At 43.9% G+C, this 15635-nt stretch overlaps 1 protein-coding gene across 2 annotated transcripts; it reads left to right on the forward strand.

Moving 5' to 3' along the window:
• The first annotated feature begins 295 nt into the window (after window positions 1–295).
• On the forward strand, window positions 296–14929 carry LOC130283762 (E3 ubiquitin/ISG15 ligase TRIM25-like). Of its 2 annotated transcripts, none has more exons than XM_056533189.1 (2): window positions 296–488; window positions 11696–14929. In XM_056533189.1, exon 2 carries the CDS (start codon window positions 11770–11772, stop codon window positions 13366–13368), a length of 1599 nt encoding a protein of 532 aa, XP_056389164.1. In that variant the 5' UTR covers window positions 296–488; window positions 11696–11769; the 3' UTR covers window positions 13369–14929. The 2 variants fall into 2 exon arrangements, with proteins under 2 accessions (XP_056389164.1, XP_056389165.1); XM_056533190.1 differs by lacking the exon at window positions 296–488 and adding an exon at window positions 501–630.
• The last annotated feature ends 706 nt before the right edge of the window (window positions 14930–15635 follow it).

Here is a 15635-nt window from a genome sequence, read left to right on the forward strand (position 1 = left end):
TAGTTCAGTATATAACTCTCTATATTGTTCAGTATATAACTCTCTATATTTTCCTATATAGTTCAGTATATAACACTCTATATGCCGCCCGCTGTCTCCCACCCGTTACTTACTTCAACAACTACCAGAAGGACACTACACACAGCCCCGCCGCGGAAGAGCCGCGCACAAGCTCCGGCAGCCAATCACAGGCGACGGCGAACGAATCAACCAATCAGCGTTCACTTTTCCCCCGGCGCTGATTGGTCAATCACCAACGACGTTACGCTGTGTTTCCAGAAGGTTCTTTTTTCCACCTATTCCTAACCTGATTGGCTGTTATATATCACGGCGGTATATTTTAAACCAATCAGGAGCGAGCGCTTTTCTCCAGTCACCGTGCAGCTTCCACCAATCAGGAGGCCGTGTGACTATTGGCTGTGACAACAGTAGCGTTTGGTTTATCTGCTGCTGCTTTTGGCGCCATAACTACTACATTCTCCTCACAGGTGGGTCGGTCGGGTGTTACATTGTACTATCTGCTCTGTCATGGCTGCCGTGTGCTGTGGAGTCTCTCACTTACCACATATAACAGGATTGAGGGTGTCAGGAAGGTGGAGACATACTTTATATTACTGATATTTTTGTCAGGTGAGGAGAATTGGCGCCGCGCCATTGATTTTCCTCACAGAAATTCTTATTTTCTTCTATGGCATGGCCTCCTGTCACCATTTTTACCACAGAAAATAAAATGTTACCTCAAAAATTATCAGAATATTGAGCGACACCACAGATTTTCGTTAAGACGCAAAATATTGTCAATGTGCGCCGATTTATAGACTTATGACCTGTCTGATTTTTATTTATTTATTTCACATTACTTTTGTACGCATCCTAAACTGGATTGTATCATAAACTGTCCAGAGGAAAGGTTGCTGTGTCCATAGCAACGAGTCAGATCGCTTCTTTCATTTTTGAAAAAGGCCTGTGAAAAATTAAAGAAGCGATCTGATTGGTTGCTATGGGCAACACAGCAACTTTTCCTCTGGACAGGTTTTGATATATCTTCCCCGGACTGTTTAGACCGCCATTCACATTGGTGTTTACAACGCTATTTTGGCTCAGTCTCCCTCCGGCGCTGTAGAAACTGATCATTCGCTTTACATTTACAGTCACACGGAGCGCATCAGCAGCGTATTTTATGTGGCACATGCAACAGCGGCCGGGGAGCTCGCTCTTGTAACTGCCGTCGGCGCATCCGCAGCGTTAAAGGAGTTCTGTAATGAAATATAACTTATCCCCTATACAAAGGGGGTCCGACTGCTGGGACCCACCACAATCTCCTGATTGGAGCCCCAGCAATCTGCAGGAAGGGGGCCTACCGAGCTCCGCACAGAGCGGCGGCCAAGACGCACCCTACATGTATCCCATAGAGATACATGGAGGTGGCGTGTCGGCCACAGCTTCTTGCAGGGTCGGAACGGCCGCTTCCTGCATACTGCTGGGACTCCGTTCAGGAGATTGCTGACCCAGTGGTCCGATGCCCCTCGATCTATAACATATATAACTTATTTCCCTTCACTACTCCTTTAAATACGCGTGGATGCGCTCTTTGGGACCCTCCCATGACCCCTTAAAGGACATCTGTAGTGTAAAATAACTCGGATAGGGGATAAGTTATAGATTGCGGGGGGTACGGTGGCTGGGACCCACTTTGATTTCCTGTACAGGGCCCCGGCATTCTGCTGGAAGGTTGCGTGTCCCTTCCCAGCTTGACGCGGCAGCGGACACCCCCCCCATGTATCCCATAGAGATACATGGAGGCGGGCTTTTCAGTCGCTGAGTCATGGGGGGACGAAATGCTCCCTTCTGGCAGAATGCCGGGGCCCTGTACAGGAGATCAAAGTGGGTCCCAGCACCCGGACCCCCCGCAATCTATAACTTATCCCCTATCCTTTGGATAAGTTAGGGGATAAGTTATTTTACACTACAAATGTCCTTTAAAGGGGTACTCCGGTGGAAAACTATTTTATTCTTATTTTTTCAAATGAAGTGGTTCCAGAGAGTTATACAGATTTGTAAATTCTATTAAAAAAAATCTTAATCCTTCCATTAGTTATCAGCTGCTGTATGCTCCAGAGGAAGTTGTGTAGCTCTTTCCAGTCGGACCACAGTGCTCTCTGCTGCCACATCTGTCTGTGTCAGGAACTGTCCAGAGCAGGAGAGGTTTGCTATGGGAATTTGCTCCTGCTCTGGACAGTTCCTGACATGGACAGAAGTGTCAGCAGAGAGCACTGTGGTCAGACTGGAAAGAACTATACAACTTCCTCTGGAGCAATGCAGCAGCTGATAAGTACTGGAAGGATTTAGATTTTTTTTTATAGAAGTAATTTACAAATCTGTTTAACTTTCTGGAGCCAATTGATTTGAAAAAAAAATTGGAGTACCCCTTTAACGACGCAGGACGTAAATGTACGCCCTGGTGTGGCGGTACTTAACACATCAGGACGTACATTTATGTCCTGTACATGACCGCGAGCACCACTATCAGCAGCCAGGGACCCGCTGGTAATGGCGGACATGAGTGATCACACTTATGTTTGCCATTAACCCCTCAGATGCCGTGATCAATACAGATCAAGGCAGTGCGATTGGTAAAATGGATGATCCGAGCACCACGGAGGTCCCCTCACCTGCCTCTGTCCGTATCCAGGGGTCTTCTGCTCTGGTCTGAGATCGAGCAGACCAGAGCAGAAGATCGCCGATAGTACTGATCAGTGCTATGCCCTATGCGTATCACTGAACAGTATTAGCAATCAAGTGATTGCTATCAGGGGTGTGGAAATTTAAATAAAAGCTGCTTGTCCACGGGACTAAAACAGAGCAAAATCTACTTGTCCCTCGTGACGATCCACTTGTCCTGGCCAATTTTTGCTTTTAGACTCTTTTTTCCTCCTCGCCCCAATAATAGCCATAACTAACTACTATAATGATACCTTTTAACCTCTTTGGGGCGCAGGGCGTATGCATATGCCCTGCATCCCCGATCCTTAACGACCAAGGACGTATATTTACGTCCTCCGTCGGCTCCCGCGATATGCCGGGTCGGTCCCGGCGGCTATCAACGGCCGGGACCCGCGGCTAATACAGGACATCACCGATCACGGTGATGCCCTGTATTAACCCTTCAGACGCCCCGTCTGAAGCGAAAGTGAAAGTATCCGGGCTGCTCAGTCGGGCTGTTCAGGACCGCAGTGGTGAAATTGCGGCATCCCGAACATCTTGAAGGACACCGGGAGGGCCCTTACCTGCCTCCTCGGTGTCCGATCGGCGAATGACTGTTCCGTGCCTGAGATCCAGGCAGGAGCAGTCAAGCGCCGATAACACTGATCACAGGCGTGTTAATACACGCCAGTGATCAGCATGAGAGATCAGTGTGTGCAGTCTTATAGGTCCCTATGAGAGCTATAACACTGCAAAAAAAAAGTGTTAATAAAGATCATTTAACCCCTTCCCTAATAAAAGTTTGAATCACCCCCCTTTTCTCATAAAAAAAATAAAACAGTGTAACTAAAAATAAACATATGTGGTATTTGCTACTTGCAAACTATAAAAATATTTTGTTAATTAAACCGCATGGTCAATGGCGTACACGTAAAAAAAATTCCAAAGTCCATTCTCCTGCATATCTATCTATGCAGGAGAGCGCCGCTTCCGGGTGTACGGCGCGTGGCGCATGCGCGGCGCTACCCACGTGACCTACACCAGGAGGAAGACTGCGATGAGGCAGCCATGAATATTCATGAGCCGGGCAGCCGCTCCACCGGCGAAAATGACGTAAGCGAGTCCGTGCTGATGCTGCGGACCTCCCACTGAGCCCCCAGCCTGGGAATACCATATAACTATAAATGAAGATATCTGGCGAACCGCTGCACAGTTTTTAATGAGGTAAGAAGTGTTTTAATCAGGATCACCCGCACTACAAGCCTGTGTAACAGGTTTAGTGCGGGTGATTCTGATGACAGATTTCCTTTAAACGTATACATTTTCCTGCATGTAGTTATGATTTTTTCCAGAAGTACAACAAAATCAAACCTATATAAGTAGGGTATCATTTTAATCGTATGGACCTATAGAATAATGATAAGGTGTCATTTTTACCGAAATATGCACTGCGTAGAAATGGAAGCTCCCAAAAGTTACAAAATGGTGTTTTTTCTTCGATTTTGTCGCACAATGATTTTTTTTTCCGCTTCGCTGTAGATTTTTGGGTAAAATGACTAATGTCAACGCAAAGTAGAATTGGTGATGCAAAAAATAAGCCATAATATGGATTTTTAGGTGGAAAATTGAAAGGTTTATGATTTTTAAAACTGAAATAAAAAGGATGGAAAAGCGCTCCACTGTGAAGGACAATATATAAAGGAGGTGAGCCCCTATCAATAGAGTAACTCACCAGATAGTGTTGTGCTAAGGGAGCGGCACAACACTCTTGTAGGCATGTTATCCTTTCGGAGGGTTGTAGTGGAGATCCCACCCGGACATCCACCTAGGACTGCAGCTTATCCCGTCCTCGGCAAGGCATAGGGAACGTAAAATGAAGATTGTGCACTTTTCCGGTGCACAGATGATAGGGATATTACAGCGCTGTCCACAACCAAGGTAAGTAGTTTAGAGGTTTTTTATTTTACATGTAACGCGTTTCTTGAACCGGAAGCTCAGTCGGGCTGATCGGGACTATCGCGATAAAATCACAATGTCCCGATCAGCTAGGACGCGAGCGGAGGCCCCCTTACCTTGCTCCGTTGCGACCGATCAGTGTTTGATTGCTCCAAGCCTGAGCTACAGGCTTGAGCAATAAACCCCCTATTACGCTCATCCATGCAAAGCTATGGCTTTGCAGGGATCAGGGAAAAGATCAGTGTGTGCAGTGTTATAGCCCCCTATGGGAGCTATAACACTGCAAAAAAAAGTTAATAAAGGTCATTTAACCGCTTCCCTAATAAAAGTTTGAATCACCCCCTTTTCCCATAAAAAAAAAAAAAACTATGTAAATAAAAATAAACATACGTGTATCGCAATGTGCGTAAATGTCCGATCTATAAAAATATATCTTTAAGTAAACCGCACGGTCAATGGCGTACGCGCAAAAAAATTCCAAAGTCCAAAATAGTGTATTTTTGGTCACTTTTTATAACATAAAAAAATGAATAAAAGCGATCAAAAAGTCCTATCAATGCAAAAATGGTACCGATAAAAAATACAGAACACGGCGCAAAAAATGAGACCTCATACCGGCCCCTACGCGGAAAAATAAAAAAGTTATAGGGGTTATAGATGACAATTTTTCACGTATACATTTTCCTACATGTAGTTATGATTTTTTTCAGAAGTACGACAAAATCAAACCTATATAAGTAGGGTATCATTTTAATCATATGGACCTTCAGAATAAAGAGAAGGTGTCATTTTTACCGAAATCTGCACTGCGTAGAAACGGAAGCCCCAAAAAATTACAAAAGGAAATTTTTTCTTCAATTCTGTCGCACAATAAAAAAAATTTACGTTTTGCCGTAGATTTTTTGGTAAAATGACTTATGTCACTGCAAAGTAGAATTAGTGGCGCAAAAAATAAGCCATCATATGGAATTTTGTGTGCAAAATTGAAAGCATTATGATTTTTAGAAGGTGATGAGGAAAAAATGAAGATACAAAAACGGAAAAACGTTAAGGGGTTAAGGACCAGAGCATTTTTTGCACATATGACCACTGTCACTTTAAACATTAATAACTCTGGGATGATTTTACTTATGAATTTGATTCCGAAATTGTTTTTTTGTGACTTATTCTACTTTAACAGTGGTAAATTTTCGTCGATACTTGCATAATTTTTTGGTGAAAAATTCAAAATGTCATGAAAAATTTGAAAATTTTGTATTTTTCTAACTTTTAAGCTCTCTGCTTGTAAGGAAAATAGACATACCAAATAAATTATATATTGATTCACATACAATATGTCTACTTTGTGTTTGCATCATACAGTTGACATGTTTTTGCTTTTGGAAGACATCAGAGGGCTTCAAAGTTCAGCAGCAATTTTCCAATTTTTAAAAAAAAATTCAAAATTGGAATTTTTCAGGGACCAGTCCAGTTTTGAAGTTTATTTGAGGGGCCTTTATATTCGAAATACCCCATAAATGACCCCATTATACAAACTGCACCCCTCAAAGTATTCAAAATGACATTCAGAAAGTTTGTTAACCCTTTAGGTGTTTCACAGGAATATCAGCAAAGTGAAGGAGAACATTCAAAATCTAAATTTTTTACACTAACATGTTCTTGTAGACCCAGTTTAAATTTTTTACAAGGGGTAAATGGAGAAAAAGTCCCCCAAAATTTATAACCCAATTTCTCTCGAGCTGCGTGGTTGTCAGGGTGATGTGTGACCTCCCCTGACATTGCGCATAGTTGCCGCACAGCGCAGGAGGACGTCACACGTCAGTGCGGCCCCGCCGAACGGGACACGCTGCATGAAGGAGCAGGCAACAGGACAGCAGGACGCCAGGTAAAACAAAAAAAAAAAAAGTTTAAAACTACTGTATGGGATGAAGGGGGACTGTATGGGATGGAGGGGGGATGTATGGAAAAATGGATTAAAATGGAGGGGGGAATAATGGCAAAAGGGGATTAAGATGGAGGGGGAATAATGGCACAAGGGCATTAAGATGGAGGAGGGAATAATAGCACAAGGGGATTAAGATGGAGGGGGGGAATTGCCCAAGAGGATCAGAGGGAGGGAGGAATAATGGCGCAAGAGATTAAGATGGAGGGGGGGTTGATTATCCCCCCCCCCCCCCCATCTTAATCCCCTTGTGCTATTATTCCCCCTCCATCTGAATCCCCTTGTGCTATTATTCCCTCTCCATCTTAATCCCCTTGTGCTATTATTCCCCCTCCATCTTGATCCCCTTGTGCTATTATTCCCCCTCCATTTTAATCCCCTTGTGCTATTATTCCCCCTCTATCTTAATCCCCTTGTGCTATTATTCCCCTCTCCATCTTAATTCCCTTGTGCCATTATTTCTCCCTCCCTCTGATCCCCTTTTGCCATATTGGATAATAATGGCACAAGGGGATTAAGATGGAGGGGGAATAATGGCACAAGAGTATTAAGAGGGAGGGGGAAATATTAGCACAAGGGGATTAAGATGGAGGGGGAATAATAGCACAAGGGTATTAAGATGGAGGGGAGAATGCATTAGTATAAAGTTAAGAACATGCCTTTTGTCCACGGGTACCCCTCGCGTTCAAGTTCCGCGCGAGGGGGTACCCGTGCACATACTTTCTGCCTTTGGGGGAACAGTCGCCAAAAAGTTTGAGAACCACTGCACTAGAGGGCTCAGAAGGGAAGGAGCGACAATGGGATTTTGGAGAGTTTTTCTGAAATGGTTTCTGGGAGGCATGTCACATTTAGGAAGCCCCCAGGTGCAAGAACAGCAGCAAAAAAAAACAAAAAAAAAAACACGCATGGCATACTATTTTTGAAAATGAATGTATGTGTAAATGTCTAAAACGCTGGTTTTCCCCCAATTTTTTTTTACAAGGGGTGATAGGAGAAAATGCCCCACAAAATGTGTTACCCCATTTCTTCTGAGTATGGAAATACCCCATGTGTGGCGCACTACAATGCTCAGAAGAGAAGGAGTCACATGTGGCTTTTGGAAAGCAAATTTAGCTGAAATGGTTTTTGGGGGGCATGTCACATTTAGGAAGCCCCTATGGTGCCAGAAAAGCAATAAAAAACCCACATGGCATATTTTGAAAACTACACCCCTCAAGGAATGTAACAAGGGGTACAGTGAGCCATAATACCCCACAGATGTTTGACAAATTTCCACTAAAGTTGGACATGAAAATGAAAAATTAGATTTTTTTCACTAAAATACTGGTGTTACCCCACATTTTTCATTTTCACAAGGGGTAACAGGAGAAAAAGCCTCTCAAAATTTGTAACCCCATTGTATGGAAATACCCCATATGTGTGTTACGCCGAGCGCCCCGGGTCCCTGCTCCTCCCCGGAGCGCTCGTGACGTTCCTCTCTCTGCAGCGCCCCGGTCAGACCCGCTGACCGGGAGCGCTGCACTGACACTGCCGGCGGGGATGCGATTCGCATAGCGGGACGCGCCCGCTCGCGAATCGCATCCCAAGTCACTCACCTGTCCCAGCCCCCGGCTGTCATGTCCTGGCACGCGCGGCTCCGCTCCTTAGGGCGCGCGCGCGCCAGCTCTCTAAGATTTAAAGGGCCAGTGCACCAATGATTGGTGCCTGGCCCAATCAGCCTAATTAGCTTCCACCTGCTCCCTGGCTTTATTACCTCACTTCCCCTGCACTTCCTTGCCGGATCTTGTTGCCATGTGCCAGTGAAAGCGTTTAGTGTTGTACAAAGCCTGTGTTCCAGATCTTCTGCTATCCACATTGACTACGAACCTTGCCGCCTGTCCCGACCTTCTGCTACGTCTGACCTTGCCTCTGTCTTGTCCTTCTGTCCCACGCCTTCTCAGCAGTCAGCGAGGTTGAGCCGTTGCCGGTAGATACAACCTGGTTGCTACCATCGTAGCAAGACCATCCCGCTTTGCGGCGGGCTCTGGTGAAAACCAGTAGCAACTTAGAACCGGTCCACCGACACTGTCCACGCCAATCCCTCGCTGACACAGAGGATCCACATACAGCCTGCCGAATCGTGACAGTGTGGATGTAAAGTGCTCTGCGGGAGAACTACAATGCTCAGAAGAGAAGGAGTGCCATTGAGCTTTTGGAGAGAGAATTTGGAATAGAAGTCAAGGGGCCATGTGCATTTACAAAGCCCCCGTGCTGCCAGAACAGTGGACCCGCCCAACATGTGACCCCATTTTGGAAACTACACCCCTCACAGAATTTAATAAGGGATGCATTGAGCATTTACACCCCAATGGCGTTTGACAGATCTTTGGAACAGTGGGCTGCGCGAATGAAAAATTAAATTTTTCATTTTCACGGACCACTGTTCCAAAAATCTGTCAGACACCTGTGGGGTGTAACTGCTCACTGTACCCCTTATTACATTACATGAGGGGTGTAGTTTCCAAAATGGGTCACATGTGGGGGGGATCCACTGTTCTGGCACTATGGGGGCTTTGTAAACACACATGGCCTTCAATTTCGGACAGATTCTCTCTCCAAAAGCTCAATGGCGCTCCTTCTCTTGTGAGCATTGTAGTGTGCCCGTAGAGCACTTTACATCCACATATGGGGTATTTCCATACTCAGAAGAAATGGGGCTACAATTTTTGGGACCCTTTTTCCTATTTTCCCTTGTGAAAATGAAAAATGTAGGGTAACACCAGCATTTTATTTTATTTTTTTACTTTCACATCCAACCTTAACAGAAATGCATCAAACACCTGTGGGGTGTTAAAGGGGTACTCTGTTACCTTGCTGTCGGAGCTCCGCTTTCCAGCATCCAGAAGTTATTATTCAGAACGATGTGTGTGTGGGCTTCAGGGCCGCCCCTCGTGACGTCACGCCCGCCCCCTCGTGACAGTCAGTGGCTGTCCGGCAATACTGGGAGTTGTGGATTTTCAACAGCTGGAGGCTCCGTTTTGGAAACAGTGCCGTACAAGACAGTTTTTTATTTTTATTGGTCGGGGGGGGGGGGGGGGGGGACTGTGTAAGGGTATATGTAGTTTTTCAACCTTTATTTTGTGTAGGTGTAGTGTTTTTAGGGTACATTCACACAGGCGGGGGTTTACAGTGAGTTTCTCGCTGGGAGTTTGAGCTGCATCGGAAAATTTTCCGCATCTCAAACTTGCAGCAGAAAACTCACTGTAAACCCCCGTCCGTGTGAATGTACCCTGTACATTTATATGGGGAGGGTGGGGGGGCAAACCTTCAGCTGTTGCAAAACTACAACTCCAGGCATGCACTGACAGACCATACATGAGTTGTAGTTATGCAACAGCTGGAGGCACATTGGTTGCAAAACACTGAGAATTTGTTACTTAACTCAGTGTTTTGCAACCAGTGTGCCTCCAGCTGTTGCAAAACTACACCTCCCAGCATGTTCGGTCTCTCAGTGCATGCTGGGAGTTGTATTTTTGCAACAGCTGGAGGCACACTGGTTGCGAACACTGAGTTAGGACACAAACTCTGTTTCACAACCAGTGTGCCTTCAGCTGTTGCAAAACTGCAACTCTCAGCATGCATTGACAGCTGTAGGGCATACTGAGAGTTGTAGTTTTGCACCAGCTGGAGGCACACTGCTACAACTCCCAGCATGCCCTTCGGCTGTCCTTGCATGCTGGGAGATGTAGTTATGCAACAGCTGGAGGCACACTTTTTCATAGAAAAAATGTGCCTCCAGATGTTGCATAACTACAACCCCCAGCATGCACCGACTACCAAAGGGCATGATGGGAGTTGTAGTTGAACTCCAGCTGTTGCAAAACTACAACTCCCAGCATGACCTTTAGTTGTGCATGCTGAGTTGTTGCTGGCCCACCGGGCCAGGTAAAGGTAGGAGGCCCACGCCGGTCCTGATCACCGCCCAGCAGGGTAGTGATTGGTCGGTCGTTCCAAACAATCACGTAATCGTGAGGTTGCACCTGTGCCACCTCACTCCTGCTGGGTAAGGGTGAATGATTTGCAGGCATCCTGGTCTGGTTCCCGCAGCATACAGGTTCGCCTTTGGTCCTTAAGTGGTTAAACGTTTATGCCGTTTACCATAGAGGATTATTAACATTATATTTTGATAGTTTTGACATTCACACACATGCTGATATCAAATATGTTATTAATTTTTTTTGGGAGGGGGGGGGTTAAAATGGGAAATTTTAATGGGGTAATGGCTTATTCACATTTTTTTTACTTTTTTTTTTTACATTTATTTAATATTTTTTAATGGGCAAATATTTATAGCAATCACTAGATTGCTAATACTGTTCAGTGATATATATAGGCATAGCACTGATCAGTATCAGGGATTTACTTCTCTGGTCTGCTAGAAGGCAAACCAGAGAAGAATACCCATGGCGAGCGGCAGAGGCAAGTAAGGGGACCTCCATTAACCTTCTTGGCTGATCTAATCCCTGTGGTCAGTCATTAGAAGTGCTACCTTGCCGCAGATGCCGTGATCAGTATTGATCTCGACATCTGGGGGGTGAATGGCGGACATCAGTGAGATTGCTGATGTTCGCCATTACCAGCAGGTCCCTGGCTGCCGATAGCAGCCGGGACTTGCCGTGCGCGATCTGACACTTATCCTCTATCCTGTGGATACATTTTATACAGTCTGCCTTTTGCTGCAGATCCACTGCATTAAATTAGAATGCATTAACTATATGAAGTGTCTGCCCACATTCCATTCACAGCAGGCTGACCGATTGGACATGCGCCATCACATTGACGGCAATGCATATGCGAGTGGATTTTCCCGAATGAATAAACATGGTGACATGGTGGGAATTTAAATTTCCATTGCAGAATTTTATACTGAAGAAATTCAGCCCTGACATGCTGCACAGAATTTGTGTGGACTTTTCTTCTACAGTGGGTTCATTTTAAAATTTTATTCATTTTATTGCTATGGTAAATAAAGTGTTTGGCCATACTCTAACATTATGTGACCTTCTTCTGTATTGACCTTATTTCTTGTTGATCACCTGCATTATTTCTCTCTAGAAAAGATACTGGAATCTACATTTGGCGCTTGACATCCATCTCAATCTTTGTGAGAAACCACTGAAAAGGGCATTATGGCTACACTGGCACTAAAATATGACCTGACATGCTCAATCTGTTTGGACTTTTACACTTGCCCTGTAATATTAGACTGTGGGCATAACTTCTGCAGGGTCTGCATTCAACAGTTGATAGAGCAGCAGGCAGAGAATGGATATTGTCCAGAATGCAGGAGAACATGTTCACCAGAAAACTTACACCGAGTCAACTTTAAACTGGGAAGTATAGCAGAGTATTATAAATCCATTCAGGGCTCTTATAGCTCCAGTGAGCTGCCTTGTACCTTTTGCATTCAGTCTCCTAGCACTGCTGTAAAGACTTGTCTGCATTGTGAGGCTTCTTTTTGTAGACCACACCTGCATGTCCACTGCAAAAGCCAAGAACATGTTTTAGTTGACCCCACAACATCACTACAGAATAGAAAATGCAGAATCCACAATGAAGTTTTAAAGTATTTCTGCATAGAGGACAAGTCATGCATTTGTGCTTCCTGCTGCTTGATTGGAGAACACCAAGGGCACCTATTTGAGCTCCTGGAAAAAGCCTCTCTGAAAAAAAAAGAAGAATTGAAAAAAGTTCAGGAAAATTTAAAGTTGGAGCAGGAAGTTTTGGAGAAGAGAACAAATGTTTTGCATGATACTCTCAGTCAAGAGAAAGGAAAAGTAGTAAAACTTAGAAAAGACTTAGAAGCCATATACAGTAAATTCTATGATCACATTGTAGATGCTCACGTTAACGTGCTTAATGAGGTTGGACGACATTTGGGACAGGTCTCAAAGCACATTTCACTTGATATTTTGTCTATAGAAAAAAGAACAGCTAAGCTGTCCGAGGACCTAGAACATGTTCAGACTGCTTGCAGCAATATGGATCCACTCACTTTATTACAGGACGAAGTATGCAGTGCTATTTATGATAGGAAGTTTTCAGCACAACCTGATACAGACAACAAACCGGCTTCTCTAGCCCAGAGAATGGACATGTTCCTGATTTCCTTAATCTCACAGAAACATATTGAAGGCATTTTGGACCATCTACCGCTCCTCCTGTCCAGTAAGTTGGCCTGTTTAAAGTATCATTTCAGTTTTTTGCTAAATGAAGCATCAGCCAGTAATTATCTTGCACTCTCTGCTGACCTCAAAACTGTAACATACTCCAAGGAGAAACTTTTCCGAGAACCCAACCCAGACCGGTTTAAAACCAGTCAGGTTCTCAGTATCTCATCTTTCTCTTCTGGAAAATACTTTTGGGAAGTGCATACCAGCAAGACTGGGGTGAAGGCCATTGGCGTAGCCTATCCCACTATTGAGAGAAGTGGTTTAAACGCCTTTTTAGGATACAATGACAAGTCCTGGTGCTTAATCTGGGGTAATGACCACATTGAAGTATGTCACAACTCTGATTGTAAACAGATTGTATCTTATGATCCCAACATGTGTACTGTCGGGGTGTTTTTAGATTATGAGGCTGGATTGCTCTCCTTCTACAAAACCTGTACACATATTCAGCACCTGCACACTATCAAAGCCACGTTCTTGGAGCCTCTTCACGCTGCCTTTTATGTAGTTGATAGCTGGATGAAGATCAATCCCCCAAAAAAGCAATGGAAATAGGATTTCATTGCAATGGACGCATAACTTGTAATACTGTAGAGATGCGGCAATGATTGTAGTTTTTTTCACGGTTAATAAAACCTTCATACAAAACTGTTTAAAGTGACATTTCATGTTTAGGAAGGGTTCATTGTTGGGGTTTGGGGCAAGTTAATAGTATTTCAATTTTTCTTAGCATATCCATTGGTAAGGTAGATTTGATAGGGAATAGATGTCTGGTCTCCCTAGAAGTTATGCAAAATGTTTTTATTTTATTTCATAACTGTTATGGAGATTACGCTTGTTATAAAAGCAGTTGTTTTAGCAGCAGAATAGGTTTGTGAAGGAAGGTTTCTATCCTGAAAAAGCATCACCTATATCTGACTCAAAATCAGGTTTTACATGGCCACATTGTACAACCACATTTGTGAGTCCATATTATGGCCCCAAGTCCTGGCCTGACAGATGTCAGATTGGGTCATCAAAATCATCAGGTGTGAACTTGCAGTGGAAATGCAGTCGTATAAATGCAGTCCTATAAATGCAGCTATATTACATCTATGTGAAACCAGCATCAGGGTGAATTCACCCTGGTTCGGTTTATCTGAACGGGGTTGATTTGGTGACAGACAGTTAGATTTCTTTAAAGGACATCTGTAGTGCAATATAACTTCTCACCTATCCGAAGGACGGGATAAATTATAGATCGCGGGGGGGGGGGGCGCTCCTAGACGGGGCCGCGGCAGTCTGCAGGAAGTGCAGTGTTGTCCCCAGCAGAAAGCCACATGTGTCGGCCGCCGCGTCATGTGGGGATGGAGTGCCCCTTTTCCAGCATACTGCCGCGGCCCCATCCAGGAGATTGCGGGGGGCCTTTGGATAGGGGATAAGTTATATTGCACTACAAATGTCCTTTAAGCTACATTTAGATGAATGGAAGGTTGCAGATAATTCTGCAACACATCTGTCATGTGTGATGGTATCCTAATAATAGCACTGATATTCTTTTATATTTAGCAGCCTTTCCCTGTTTCTGTTGTTTATTCTCATTTTTTTATAGTTGAAAAGGAACTTTAGATTTGGGGCCAGTTTTGAAGACTGTCATAGAGAACTTCAAGAGTTTTACACTAAAAAAATTATAATAAAAATAATCATATAATGCTTGGGCCATATCAAGATAAAAATATATATATATATGTGTATATATATATATATGTGTGTGTAAGTATATATATATATATATATATATATATATATATATGTATCTAGCCCCACTTCCCTCTGGTCTCCCATTTCTGTCTGGCTCTGTCCTATCCCCCAGTCTTTTCTTCCTGCTTTCAAGATGGTAGCCGAGAAGGTACCAACCACTGGCCGAGAATGTGCACCACTCTGGCCACTGATTCACTAAATTGGCAGGTCCTACACTAACCTTTTGTCTTTAAAGCATGAAGAAGACAGAAGATGTAGAGTGGTGAATATTCATACTGTTTATGATTAGATGATGTTGTGCTTTTGAATGTAGCTATATTGGGCTTAATGTTAAACCTCTGTGTTCGCTCTGCTGTTAATATTAAACTATTTTCATCGTAAACCTTTTCTATTCAAATATTGCTTGTTTATTTATCCTATACTAGTTGAGTACCAGGCGTTGCCTGTTTTTTTCTTCCTAATCCTTGTTGGGTAGGAAAAGCAAGGAGGAAGCTTTTGACCTCATATTCCGTCCTCATATATTGTCCTTATATCCTGACCACATATCCTGTCCTCATATCCTGACCTCATATCCCGTCCTCATATCTCGACCTCATATGCCGTCCTCAGGTGAGTTGTGATGAAGATATTGTGATCCAAAAATAGAAGGGGGCCTGGCTTTGCACACAAAGATTAGAAAATAAAAGGGGTGTGACTTAAAGGATGGAGGTGTCTTTGCAAAACAGGGTGTGGCATGTGTGGAGGGTGTGGCTTGCAAGCCAGACTGATGCATAAACCAGGAGATGCAGAGCGGAGATTGTGGAGTAAGACAACAGATGTCCCATATACTTGCATGGGACTTGAAACACAAACCCCATCCTTCACATAAGGAGGTAGGTTAGGGTTAATTTAACCCCTTAAGGATGCAGGGTTTTTCCGTTTTGGAATTTTCATTTTTTCCTCATCACCTTCTAAAAATCATAATGCTTTCAATTTTGCACATAAAATTCCATATGATGGCTTATTTTTTGCGCCACCAATTCTACTTTGCAGTGACATTAGTCATTTTACCCAAAAATCTACAGCGAAACAGAAAAAAAATT

The sequence above is a fragment of the Hyla sarda genome, chromosome 8 (assembly GCF_029499605.1).
Source record: "Hyla sarda isolate aHylSar1 chromosome 8, aHylSar1.hap1, whole genome shotgun sequence".
Classification (NCBI taxonomy): domain Eukaryota; kingdom Metazoa; phylum Chordata; class Amphibia; order Anura; family Hylidae; genus Hyla; species Hyla sarda.